Raw genomic sequence first — 13,763 nt, forward strand, 5'->3', positions numbered from 1 at the left:
AGTCCAACTGAAGCAAGGAACATAGGTGGGGAGAAATAGAGAAAAGAGAAAGAATTAGCACCATTCCTCAGGAGAAAGAGAGTGGCGGGGGGGGGGGATGAGGAATCTGCCTCTTCTTGGTAAAATTTTAAGATAGATGAAACTTGTCGGGGCTCAGGGAGCTCCTGAAGTTACTCCCTAGTCTGTCCTAAGAGCCATTCTCCATGCTCCCCAATGTGGAAGTAGGGCTGGTTTTGGGGTCTCACTGTACTGAGATAAAAACCACTCTCTGCAGGTGCTCAGAAGCAGGGTCATCCCTAGTGGGGTGCGGGGCTGGGGGGCAAATCAGCATGTGCAGGGCCTCCTTAACATTTCATATCATTACAGAATCATACTGACTGATGACATACAGTGTAAATAGTGTGAGTGAGGTTTTTGGACATGTCCAACCAGCCAGTGTGGTGTAGTGGTTAGAGTGCTAGACTAGGACCGAGGAGACCCAAATTTAAATCCCCATTCAGCCATGATACTTTCTGGGTGACTGGGCCAGTCACTTCACTCTCAGCCTAACCTACTTCACAGGGTTGTTGTGAGAAGGAACTTAAGTATGTAGTACACTGCTCTGGGCTCCTTGGAGGAAGAGCGAGATATTAAATGTAAGAAAGAAAGAAAGAAAAAATAAAAGCACAACACATGCTTCACAGATCTCACTCAGACCTTCTGGGATGCAAAACAACTTGAACATAAGTGCATTTATAAATGAATGAATGAAAAATATAAATATAATATTGTTTGTTCCAGAAGTTTTTGTAATTTTCTGCCATGAAACAAGCCTCTTATAGGACTTTTTAGATAGTTAAAAAAAAAGCCAGCAAATTTTCCAATCTGTTTCAGATTAAATATTCAGAGACTTCTTAGTCTCTCCACCCCCAACATATCAAAGCCCTATGGCAAGCAGATCCCTATATAGTGTGTGTGTGTGGGGGGGGTAACCACAAAAAGGAATTCACATTTTACCTCCATTACTGGCAAAGGCTGGGCTGACTGGGCTGGGCAGAGGGTCTGCAGAGAACTGTGGTGGGTAAGAGCAGCCAGTGCTGGCCACTCTGCCTGCCTCCTTCCTTGCTTGCTTGCTGTCTGGAGAGCTTCAGGCTTCAGCGAGGCCTATGCATAGGCCTCTCTGGAAGCCCTGCCCACCAGCCAATCAGCTGAGAGGCAGAGAGAGAAGGTGCTCTAGCAGCTTTCAGGCTGCTTAGAATGCCGGCCAGGAAAAGCAGGAGAGACGGCGAATGGGGCAAGGGGGACTGGCTGAGGGGGCCTTGAGGCTGGGCAAGGGGGCAATGGGGAGTCATGTGACATGTCTCTGGGGGACCCCTTGAGGCAGCAGGCCCTGAGATGTCTCCCCTTACCTAATAGTAGTTATGCCCATGCTCCAAGGTTTTAGGCAAAAGGCTTTCCTTGCTCTACCTGGAGAAGTCAGAGATTGAACCTGGGACCTTCTGCAGGTGAAGCTCATGCTCTACCACTGAGCTGTGGCCCCATCCCTATTATCCCCATCCCCATTATCTGTTATCTGTTGTCTTGTTTTTATGCTTGTTTTATATGTTTTTATTGCTTGATGTTTTTATTGCTTTTATTGTATGTTTTAATTTTTGTAAACCGCCTTGGGGTTTTCTTTTAACGAAAGGCGGTATAGAAATGTAAAAATAAATAAAATAAATAAATAAAATCCCCTCAGGAGAATATCTTATAGCAGATGGTGCTCACCTGTAGTCCAATGCAAGCCAAGGCAAACCCGGCTTAGCAAAGGGGGCAATTCATACTCACTATGACAAGCCCCACTCTTCACATTTGTCCCCAAAGTGAGGGCGAGGATAGTTCTACACAAAAGCACACAGGCGACAACAGCACACTAGATGGCCTCTCTCTTTGCATGGAAGATGCAAATAAATGCTTGGAAATGCTGTCTTTTGTCTTCCAACAGGTGAAAATCCATGCTGGCCCCAAATTTGCCTCGTACCTGACATTCAGCCCTTCAGAGGTGAAATCTCTCCGCACAGAATATGGGGATCTGGAATGCTGCATTGAAGTGGTGGACAGTGCACAGGATGCTATTGACCATATCCACAGATATGGGAGTTCCCACACGGATGTCATTATCACAGAGAACGGTGAGCGGCCACTCCACCAGGGACTCTCAGATCCTGTTGGACTCTAACTCCCGTCATTCCCAGCCACAGTGGCCTTTGGGAATAGTAGTCCAACACCATGTGGGGACCCCTGCTCTAAGTGAGTTAAACCGCATATGAGGGATTCTCTGGTTGTGCCAGCTGAAGTTCAAAGTAGGCTATCTTATAGGTTGTGGGAGCCTCTCGGCTATCTTGTTTGGGAAGCTGCCACACTCAGCAGGAGTTAGAATGGCAGTGCTGCTTTTTGATGTTTGTTCTCTCCTTCATAATACTTTGTTGTTGATGTTGTTGATGTTGATGAGTGCTGTGCTCCTTATTTGGTACAATTCTCTTGTAAGATATGGAAAATTGTGTGCTTCTCTTTTGTCTTCCCCAGAAAAAACAGCAGAGTTCTTCCTCCAACACTTGGATAGCGCCTGTGTGTTCTGGAATGCCAGCACCCGCTTCTCGGATGGTTATCGCTTCGGCCTAGGTAAGGGGACCTTCTGAGTTCTCTGAAGCTAGGAGAGGAGGGGCTTGGCTGTCTTTTGATAGGTGTTCCCCATTGTTTTCAGACTATCTAGGGAGGTTAGCTTGGGGCCTGTTAAAGCTTTTAGGATTGTAGAAAGTCGTTTAAAATGAGTGCAGTCCGGCCATGTTTCAGGAGAGATGGAAGACCAAACAATATGTTATGGTCCATGCACTGTTTGGCCTTGTTGCTTTTTTTAATTTTTTTTTTAAGTTAAACACTGGGGCTATTCCCATGATCTGCAAAAATTGGGCTAGGAGAGCCTAGCCCAATTTTTGCAGATCGTCAGAACCACTGGGCTCGGCTGCGAGCCCGGTGGTTCTGGAGCGGGTAACCCGCTCAAGAACCCCTGCCCCAAAACCAAGTTTGCAGAGCGAGCGCTCCACAAACCTGGTTTTTTAAATCGTGAGTAGCCGTGTTGCGGCTTCGCGAAAAGCCGCCTCCCAGCTCCGGGGGTCTCCCCAGTATGCCCTGTGGTGGAGAAAAATAATGGCGGCGGAGAGGCAGGTGGCCGGAGGAGGAGGAGGCGGTGGTGGGTGAAGCCCTGCCGGTTGGGAGGAGGCGGCAAGAAATAATGGTGGTGGTGAGGAGGAGGCGGCAGGCAGAAATAATGGCGGCGGTGAGGAGGAGGAGGCGGTAGTGGCGGGCCTTGGCAGAGGAGCTGGCCTCCAGGTGGGCAAGGCGGTGGTGATGGGCCCGAAAAACCAGGGGCGGAGCATGCCCGTACAACTGGTGGGCCTGTTGAAGGAGCTATTGCCGCTATCTCCAACGCCAGCACCCTGTGATTGCCCGTCCTCCCCGCCGCCCATAGGGTGGCTTAAGGTGGGGGGAGGGAAGGCCGAGCAGGGAAGGGAAACAATGGGCACGAGGGGGGAGAGCAAAGGGAGGGAGGCTGAACGGCAGGGGGGAGTTGAGTGGGAGGAAGGACAAGTGAGGGGGCCTTCCTTCACCCTGCCGAAAACCGAGTGCGAGCCTGTCAGTGTCCCATAGTTGCCCGTCCTCCCCACCGCTATGGGGTGGCATAGAGCGGGGGGGGAGGTGGGGCCGTGAGGAAAGAGATTTTGTCGCCTCTGATGCCATCCCGAAGGATGGAGTGGCTGGGGCGGGGGGGAGGCGGCGCAAGGACCTGGATGGGTGGCAGGGTAGAGAAATACGGAGAAAGCACACAGATGTTCGGGGGGGGAGAGCAAGCTGGGGCTGAAGGTTGGTGGGGGGGGGAGAGCAAATGGGCAAGCGGCAAGTTTAAAAGTTTTAATAGCAGTTTTAAAACCAGTTTGGCCCCAACTCGTGTACAGATGCTCTGTGCGGGGTCAGCTAGTACAGAAGGAAAGCTGAAGAAGGAAGGGACAAACTGGCAAGCCAGCAGCTAGGGTGCAATAAAGAGTCTGCAGCTCTTTACCCCTTGCATCTAATTCTTTCCTTTTGCCCATGCAGGTGCAGAGGTTGGCATCAGCACCTCGCGGATCCATGCCCGTGGGCCAGTGGGCATCGAGGGGCTATTGACCACAAAATGGCTGCTGCGAGGGGAAAACCACATTGTTTCTGACTTCTCCGAGCAAGGAAGTATGAAGTACCTTCATGAAAATCTTCCCCTCCCGCACAGGCACACCAACTGAACACCCAAGTGGAGAGTGTGGAGTTTATGGAGGCTGTTACAGTTTCAGAACTAGTCTGGCAAAGGAGATGGACCTTTCCTTCCAGACATGCACCATTCCTGTACTCTAGGCTTTCTGAGTACTCAGTTGCTCAGTTAACATGGCGACACACAGGCTGGCTTTTGTGCTTGAGTTCTTTCTCCCACTCTTACTGCATTGTGTAAATGCAGGTGCCGATGTTCGAAGCTCCCTTGCCTGGTAACAGAACCTTGTTCTTGCAGCACAGGAGAAAGAACTCTGCCTGTCCTTACCTTGCTCCAGAAAGTGGGGAGTTTGGGGTTCAGTAGTGGACTTATTTATTGATCTGGACACCTCTTCTTCCATTCCGAACATTGCTAGCACTCCCCCCCCCCGACACTTTTTTGTTTTGAGAAAACCTTGGGTAGAGATTCTTGATCTTTCTGCTTTCTTTGGAGATTTAGAAGATGAAAGTTCAGCTTTACCAGTACGTCTTATTTAAAATGATGAATCAGCTTAATAAATATTCCAGGTACATGATGAATGGGCTCTATCCAAGCAACATTTTTCATGCTGTTTCCTTTAATTGCTGGTTGATGGGGTGGCCTGGGATCACAGTTATATAACTATGAGGCTATCATGACCCTTTTATGAATATTTGTACCAAATATTTTTGTTCATGCATTTTATATGGAATTTTATTTCCCTTGAGAAACGGAAAATATTTTTCAAACTCCCTGGTTTTCAGAATAAAACTCCCTTGCAATATGATTCTAGATTCTACAGTTTTGTTGACAGTGATAATGCAAGTTCTGTGTCCAGTCATGAGTACATCTCTGTATATGTAGTGCTGATGCATCCTGCAGTGTGGCTGTACACGCCTTTCACTGATCTAGCGATGCCCTTACGTGCTGTTATACAGGTTTTTTAGAGTGCAGAATGCCTTAAATGCTTTTTTAAGTCCTTCAGGCCCATAATCTTGGGCTGCATTGACACAAAAAGTAATCGTTCCACTCTGTTCTGAAATTGTCAGACCTCGCTTGAAATACTATGTCCAAATCTTGGTCTTGCATTAAGGACACATTGGTAAACTGGAACAAGTTCATAGAAGGGCAGCAAAAATTGTGAGAGAAGTTGAAAACCAAGTCCTGTGAGGAATGGTTATTATTATTTTATTATTTATTCGATTTCTATACCGCCCTTCCAAAAATGGCTCAGGGCGGTCTATAAAGAGAAATAATAAATAAATAAGATGGATCCCTGTCCCCAAAGGGCTTACAATCTAAAAGGAACATAAGATAGACACCAGCAACAGTCACTGGAGGTCCTGTGCTGGGGGTGGGTAGGGCCAGTTACTCTCCCCCTGCTAAATAAAGAGAATCACCACATTAAAAGGTGCCTCTTTGCCAGGTTAGCAGGGTTGAAGGAGCTGCATATGTTTAGCCTGGAGAAGAGAAGACTAAGAGGGTGGGGAATATGATATGACTGGTTACAGGATGCAGGGAACGTTCCTACCTTCCCCTTTCCCCTGCAACTCTCATGGAAACTCCTCTTTTCCAGATTTTACCTTCATATCCTGCCTGTGGGCTTCCCAGAGGCATCCGGGTGGCTGGGATGCTGGGCTAGGTGGACTTTTAGTCTGATCCAGCAGGGCTGCTCTTGTGTTCTTATGACTGAGAAATACTTACAAGCTTAACTCCTTGATTACTGTATCAGCACAGTAATCAAGTAATCGGTTACTGTATCAGCCCAGTAATACTGTGTTTCTGTTTTTCTGTCCACTGCGTTTGCTTGATAGCTAATGTTCAGCATGTTTTCAACACTGGTCTCGTTTTAGGGAGAGAAGCCATTTTAGAACAATCTCAGCATCACTCCATACGTAGCAAGGGGCCAGAAAGGTTTCTAGAGAGTAGGCAGCTTCCCTTTGCAAGTTTAAAGGTGAAAAAATGAAGGGCTTTTTCTGTAAAAAGGCAAAATGCGATGACCCTTTTAGCCACAGACAGAAGGATCAATGATATTAATTAATAAATTTAATTAATTAATTAACATAATGTCTCTGGGTGGTTTACAACAAAATAAAAACAGAAAAAGTAAAGCATTAGTTAAAACAAAATGTTTAAAACATTGCAACAATTTAACATTTTTAAAGTAATATTGCAAAACTTAAGTTCAAATAAAACTTCCAAGTGTTTATAGCAGACAGGCTCCTAGCCCTTCACTCAGCAGCAGGATCGGGTGGGGGTTTACATACACAAGAACAAACGCTGGTGAGCAGTTAACTTTGGCCATTTGGTGACTCTTTTGCTTTTTAAAAAGTGCAGTTACATTTTCCACCACATAGCACCTACCCCAACTGTAGAATCCAAGGGAAAGAGTTGTGGTATGCAAGGACAAGGCAGTGGAATGGAATCAGGAATATAGTTTAATTAAATAGATATTTAGCCTGTTCACACACACGTGCAAAACCGGGCTAAACCCAGCCTGGTTTTGCATGCATGTGTGAACAGCTGGGATCGGGCCAAGCTTGGCGGCTACACAGCAGCAAACCTGCCTAATTATCCAACCCTTAAAATGTGGTTAAGGAAGCGAGTGCTTCATTAACTTCATTTTTAAAAATTGTGTGTAATGCACACTTGTGTGGTGCATTATTGGAGCTCCGTGGGGTGGGGCGATGTCCAGTGGTGTGACCCCTGGAGCTGCCGGGTGAACTGCTGGTAATCTGTGCGAGCAATCCGCCCGCCCAGGGAAGGCACAGAGATCATATGCGGGGAAGGTAAGTTAAACCCACTTTCACCGCAGACTGCCCCAGAGCAATTCTCACCGGTCATCAGAAGAGCTCCATAGAGTTTTAGCCAATTAGGACTTCATAAACTAAAACCAGTACCTTGATTTGTACCTAGAAGTTTTCTCATGTTCAAAACCAGTTAAATGAGCCAGTGAATAACTTCTACCCTTGACCAGAAGGCAGGCCATAATCTGCCACTGATCAAAGGTGCAGAAGAATTCATAAAGGACATTCAAACTCTAACCAAAATGACACCCAGTTGCTGCGGTGTATGTTCAGGCAGGATCTCTTGAACTCTGAAAGAGGAGAAATGGTCTTGTGGTAGCAAGCATAACTTGTCCCCTTAACTAAGCAGGGCCTGCCCTAGTTGCATATGAATGGGAGACTTGATGTGTGAGCACTGTAAGATATCCCCCTTAGGAGATGGAGCCACTCTGGGAAGAGCACCTGCATGCAGAAGGTTCCAAGTTGGCATCTTGGAAGTGGCATCTCCAAGATAGGGCTGAGAGAAACTCCTGCCTGCACCCTTGGAGAAGGCGCTGCCAGTCTATGTAGACAATACTGAGCGAGATGGACCAATGTCTGACTCAGTATATGGCAGCTTCCTATGTTCCTAGGAAGTACCTGAGGAGTCATAGCAGGGGGTCATAGAGTAGTGGCAAGCAGGGACAGGCAAGGAGACCCTCACTCACTACCTCCACTCCCAATGCCCCTAGTGGTCATTAGGATAGTCAGTGGCAAAGGTCGATGCACTGGAACTCCCATCTCCAACAGATACATGGTCAAACCCATGATAAACTAGCATCCCCAAACCTGGATGTTTCCTGCCCTGCACATAGGGAATGCTTGAAGATTCTTTGAAAATGAAAGAATCCCTTTTCCTTCCTCCACCGTATGGCAGGGGAAGTACCGAGAGCCCATGGAGGGCTTCTAAAGTTTAAGGCATTTCATGCACTGTGGACTAGAGCTCATCTAATCCATACCTCATTCACCAGACCGAAACAGTTCAGTATAATCCAATTCCGTCCAATCAGTTCCTTATTGTGTTGTCAAAGGTCTTTGCACCAGTCCTATTAATCACAGGAGGAGACATGATGAGGAAAATTACTTAAAATTGTCTCATTTAAATAAAAAGTGATTGAATTTACTTTTAAAGGGTTAAATTAATTGCATTGGGACTACTATGAGTAATTTTCCTCATCAACCAGAGAAACTAAGGCCAAATAAATAAATAAATAAATAAATAACTCTTCTAATCCTGCAGAGCACATGAGTGAGGTAGTCACAATTGGCAAGCACCTTGCTGCATACAGATCTTTAAGGTGTCTCATATCTACTAATAAAATGTGTGGCACCTTAAAGATTTATTGTGGCATAAGTTGTTGTGGACTGCAGTCACTTAATCCACTGTGACAAAACGAGGGTTACTCTGTGCTTTCCTGGGATCTAACCTCAGTAGAGAGATTGTTCTGATCCCAGTCTAGGAGCACTCCGCTCCTTTGAGGTAGGCATGCTCCTAGATTAGGCTCAGAGCAATCTCTCTACTGAGGATAGATCCAGGAAAATGTAGAGTAACTCCTGTTTCATCACAATTGGTGGCAAGCTCATGCCACAGTAAACTTAGTAAGGCTTTAGGATGCCCCAATACACTCTGTCATGATCACAGTAGTGAACTAACTTTCCCAAATAGCAAACTTACCAGGAATGCCTCATCTAGTCAATCAATTTATTGCGGCCATAGGCCATACAGAAAACATACAAGAATTAAAAGAAAATTAAAAACATAATATACCAGCAGTAGTATGGTACATAATAATGAGCAGTAGCTCCTAAAATTTAGGTCTTAAACAGGATCTTAGTCTAATAGCAACATAAAAGAATTTTGCCACCACCTTGGTAATTTCATTGTCTAGATCCTCAAGACAAAAATTCAAATAAAAGGGGTCAGCTCTTCCTGGAAAATGCTCCAGTAGAGGGAATAGGAGTTCTTTTCTGGTATCAGAATACAGGGAGCAATAGAGCAGCACATGCGAAACAGTTTCAGGAAGGCCTGCACCACAGGGGCATAGGCCATAATCTGAAGATCCCTTGCAAAATCTTTTTTCCAGAAGGGCTGAAGGCAACACGTTCATGCGGGCCCTAGTAAAAGCAATCCTAAACTTAGGAAAGTGTAGGGAAACTAAATACTTAGCACCTTTATTCCCCAAAGGGGGCATGATGCCAAAAAATAGGGGAGAACAGGTCCTGTTTCCCCTAGAAACAAGATTTTGGTGCTCAATATCATGAAGGCGTTGTATAAGTGTAACCTTCGCCTTCTCAATTCCCATGAGTAGAATTTCAGAGGGAGATAGGCCCATTTGCATTATTTTGTTGTTAACATATGACAGCCAAGGGCTAGGAAAGGAGTCTCTCCATAGGAACAAAAAATAGGAGCGCTCCTGGGTATCCAAGCAGAGTTTGATCCATCTGGTAAAAGTAAGTTCCCATGCTTTAGAGAGAACAGTAAAAAGTCCAGATTCCAAAAACAATGCAGAGTAAGGTACACACCTGGGAACCCCAAAGATAGCCCTAAGAAATAATGACTGAACCGTTTCCATCTCTGATGTTACTCCCTGAATCCAAAGTGGGACGCCATAAAGTAATTGGGCTACAATCTTTGCTCGAAAAACTTGGAGGGCCATAGGCATATACTGGCCTCATTTAGAATAGTAAAATCGCAAAAAAGCATTGAGGGTTTTACGGGCAATAGAGATAGAATACAATCTTTGAGATTTCCAGTTGAGATTGTGTTGGAAATGTATACCAAGATATTTAAATTTATAAACCTGCTCGATATTTTCCTTATTAATTGCCCACTTATAAAGTTTCCTAGCTTTAGTAAAAACCAGGACCTTAGATTTCTCATAATTAATGGATAAATTGTTGTCATTGCAATATTGGGCAAAGGCTGTCAGCAATCTAAGAAGACCGAGTCGAGTCTGGGATAATAGCACCGCGTCATCCGCGTACAGCAACACTGGCACACGAATGTCAGCCAGCTTTGGGGCATGTGAATCTACCTTTTCTAAGCACTGTGCTAGATCATTGATGAAAAGATTGAACAAGGTAGGGGCCAGAACACAGCCCTGCCTAACCCCACGAGTGATGGGGATTAAATCGGTTAGTGCCCCATTAGAAGCATATCTGACTCGGATAGAGGAGTTAGCATGAAGCTGCATAATCAGAAATAGCAGTCTTTTGTCCATCGAAGATTTTCCAAGCTTAGACCATAATAATTCCCTAGAAATAAGGTCAAAAGCAGCTTTTAAATCCATGAAAGCTGCAAAAAGTCTACCCTTGGGCGCACTAGAATATTTACATGCAAGATGGTTCAGAATCATACAGTGGTCAAGTGTAGAGCGACCAGCTCTGAAGCCTGCCTGTTTGGTCCCTAGGATCTGCTGGTCAGAAATCCATGTTTCAAGTTTGGATAGCAAATAAAGGGCATATACTTTGCCCACTACCGAAAGCAGGCTAATGGGTCTGTAATTAAACGGGTCAAGATGGGAACCCCGTTTAAAAAACGGAACCACTATTGCTATTCTCCACTTAGCAGGGAAGATACCTGTACTGTTTATTGAGGTGAACAGGTTAGCTAAGACGGGGCCCCACCATTCAACATTGGCTAGCAAGACCTCAGGAAGAATGGTGTCAGGGCCTGGGGCTTTACCAGTTTTGAGACGGCTAAACAGATAAACTATTTCATCTGGCACAACCGGGGGCCATAAGGGTAATTTCTCAAATGAGGGTGACGCAGAAAGCTGCGCGGGTTGAGCACCATTATAAAGAGCATAAAAATGGGATTCCCATGTTTCAGCTGGGATCCTACACAACATATTAGGATGGTTCATCATCGAAACAATATTCCAAAAAGCACAACTGTCTTTTTGGTTTGTAGCCAATATTAGCTTACCCCAGGTATTTTTTAATGCCTGAGTCTTGGCAGATCTAAGGCTCCTTTTGTAGGCCTTCTTTATCAAAAAATATGTTGGTGGGAGATTGTGATCTAAACTCAATCTATAATCTCGATAAATGCCTTTCAACTGATCATGCAGCCTCCTGCAATGCGAGTCATACCAGTTATTAGGTCATTTTCCATTATGCACATAAGAAGGGTGTGGGTATCTAGAAGACGAAATCTTTTGAAACACCATACCTTCTAGGTCCTCATATGCAGTAATTGCTTGAGGACCCGGTTGTTCTAATACAATTAAGTTATACAAATTGCTTCCCTCAGGGGAGTCATATAAGGTATTCAACTCATTTTCAACTTTCTTTGACCACTTGATTTTACAACCCAGCTTAGTTGATCTTTGCTCATACAGGCAAGGGAAAGGGGTATCCCCCCTCACCCGAGGTAGAGCTAAACAAGTGAGCATCGGAAGATGGTCACTAAAGATTTGCTCGCTCACCTCAAAAGATGTAACCAGGGGGAGCAGGGAGCAAGAAACCATAACATAGTCAACTACACTACTCCCCTGCAAAGAAATGAATGTATATTCGCCTGGAATATCCGGTGAAATAGTGCCATTTAACAATACCAGCTCAAACATTCTAGCCAAGTGAATCAGTTGGACTCCAGACCTATTGATAACTTGATCTTTGGATTGCTGGGTTGGAACAGAAGATCCCGCAAAGCAATCGCCCCAATTCCATAAGTGGGAAGCCATTAAGACACTATCATCTGTGCCGCATCTAGAATTGAAATCGCCCATAAGGACGATCACGGCATGCGGGTACTTTAGTGTTGCTTCTAATATATATAGATTTAGTTGTTGCCAAATATTATTGGACAGACTGGAGGTTAAACCAGGAGGAATATATACATTGAACAACAAAATATCCCCACTTAGACCTTTGAGTAGAATAGTCATAGCATATGGAGGAAGATCAGGCAAACGGATAGATTCAACATTGAGAGCTAACGAGACACAACATGCCAAACCCGCCTTAGACCTTCCCCTATTGTTATCCGAATGAGCTTTTAGTGCATGAACAATATAACCACTAATGTTCAAGTCTTCTTTGGACCAAGTCTCTTGAAACAATAAAATGTCCCATTGTTGCAAGAAGGCAATAAACTCCATATCAAACCGTTTCCCAAGCCACCCAGCTATGTTCCAACTAAGAATTTTCCAATCAGATTGCCTGCAGTTTGCGATATGTTCCTCCAATCCAGCGCGGGGATGTAGATCAGATGGAGTCTCTATAGGTGAAAATCTAGAGCCACTTCCTAGCCTAGATGTAACCATCAGGGGATATATTGTTGGAAGACTGGACTCTCCGCCAGCAAGTAAGGCAGAATCACCGTTTAAATTGTAAAATCCCCACTTAAAAGAACCTAGCAGACGATGTCACATCTGCACAGGGGATTCCGGGAACTTTGCCGGAACTCCACTTATATTTGTAGAGGGGAAGAAGAAATTGGAGATTTTAGTCTGCCTAAGATGGTGGGAATCTAAAATAGGCAAGTTATTCAATTGATTAGAGGAAGCAGCAAGGGCCTTCTCCATCAATACAGGTCTCCCATTAGCCTCCTCAGGCAACTTCTTTCTATGCTTACGATTTTCTGCTAAAATGTTCTCAAGAGAGATTAGCTTCCTGATATTAGCCCAAAGTCCATCCTTAAGAAGGGATCCATCATTTATTTCAGAAATGCTATCCTCAGCTCGGGATCCCAATGAGCTGGAATTAGAAGGAATAAAAGGGGAGCAAAAGTTCTGAGACCCAAGAGTTATCAAAGGATCCCTAGAGTTTAGACCATTCAAATCTTCTGGTTCAGGAGACTCCTCATCCTCCAAAATCTGCAAGAAATTAAAATCTGCTGACAGTGTTCCAACTTCCGAAATTGTTGTAAAAAATGGGTCTTTGTATTCATCAGAAGGCGGGAGAATCGGGCTAGATGAAACATGGCCATCCAAGACAGAGTCTCCGGGCCAACAGTCCTGAGGAGGATTCTGCGCCACAGAAAAGGAGTGTCTCCCTAGAACTCCCTTCTGGGGGATCTCATTTTGCGTATAATTCCACTCTGGCAGACTAGGGTTCACAGCCTTGTTGGGAGAGTTCAACCAGTTCACATCCATGTCCACAAACTCCTCAAAGACCCTCGTTGGGGAAATTTCCCACACAGCCAAACGATTCCTCATTCTAATCAATGATTGAGGGATCAAAGCATGATCAAATGTAAGCAGGAGTTTAAGCATATGTGCTTTGGAAGGTCTTAGTTCTAAGAACGTCATCAAATCAATGGCTTGCACAGGAAAAGCCAAAATCTGAGTGAGAGACCTACAGATTTGCTTTTTTGAATACCACCTCTGGCAATTGGTTGAATTCAAGCAAATGTCCAGAATTAGTTGTTTAGGTTGGTATACTAGCCGAAGTGTTCTCACATTCCCCCCATAATTATGATATCCAGAGTGAGCCGAAGAGGAGACCCCTCCACGAGTACTGGAACCAGCATACAGTGGTGTTTGACTTGAGAGTGGGGGCTGAAATTCTGTCTGCACGCCAGCATCCACAGGCTGGTGGTTCTCCTTCGGATTTGTTGCTATAGGAGCCCTACATTTATCTTTTAAAATAAACTTAGATAGTTTCTTCAATTCCAAAGCCAGCTGTTCCATTTGTTCTGAGACTTTAGAAAGGCGTTGGAA

General features: G+C 45.0%; 1 protein-coding gene across 7 annotated transcripts in view; it reads left to right on the plus strand.

Annotated features, from left to right (window-relative positions):
* The window catches only part of ALDH18A1 (aldehyde dehydrogenase 18 family member A1), a 39,945-nt gene extending 34,885 nt beyond the window's left edge, over positions 1-5,060 (plus strand). For all 7 annotated transcript variants that reach the window (XM_053305661.1, XM_053305665.1, XM_053305660.1 and 4 more), the window contains 3 exons: positions 1,964-2,150; positions 2,545-2,640; positions 4,111-5,060. In XM_053305661.1, the coding sequence (XP_053161636.1) occupies positions 1,964-2,150; positions 2,545-2,640; positions 4,111-4,292 (465 nt within the window). In that variant the 3' untranslated portion in view covers positions 4,293-5,060. The remainder of the gene's footprint in view (positions 1-1,963; positions 2,151-2,544; positions 2,641-4,110) is intronic.
* The last annotated feature ends 8,703 nt before the right edge of the window (positions 5,061-13,763 follow it).

The sequence above is a fragment of the Hemicordylus capensis genome, chromosome 3 (assembly GCF_027244095.1).
Source record: "Hemicordylus capensis ecotype Gifberg chromosome 3, rHemCap1.1.pri, whole genome shotgun sequence".
Classification (NCBI taxonomy): Eukaryota; Metazoa; Chordata; class Lepidosauria; order Squamata; family Cordylidae; genus Hemicordylus; species Hemicordylus capensis.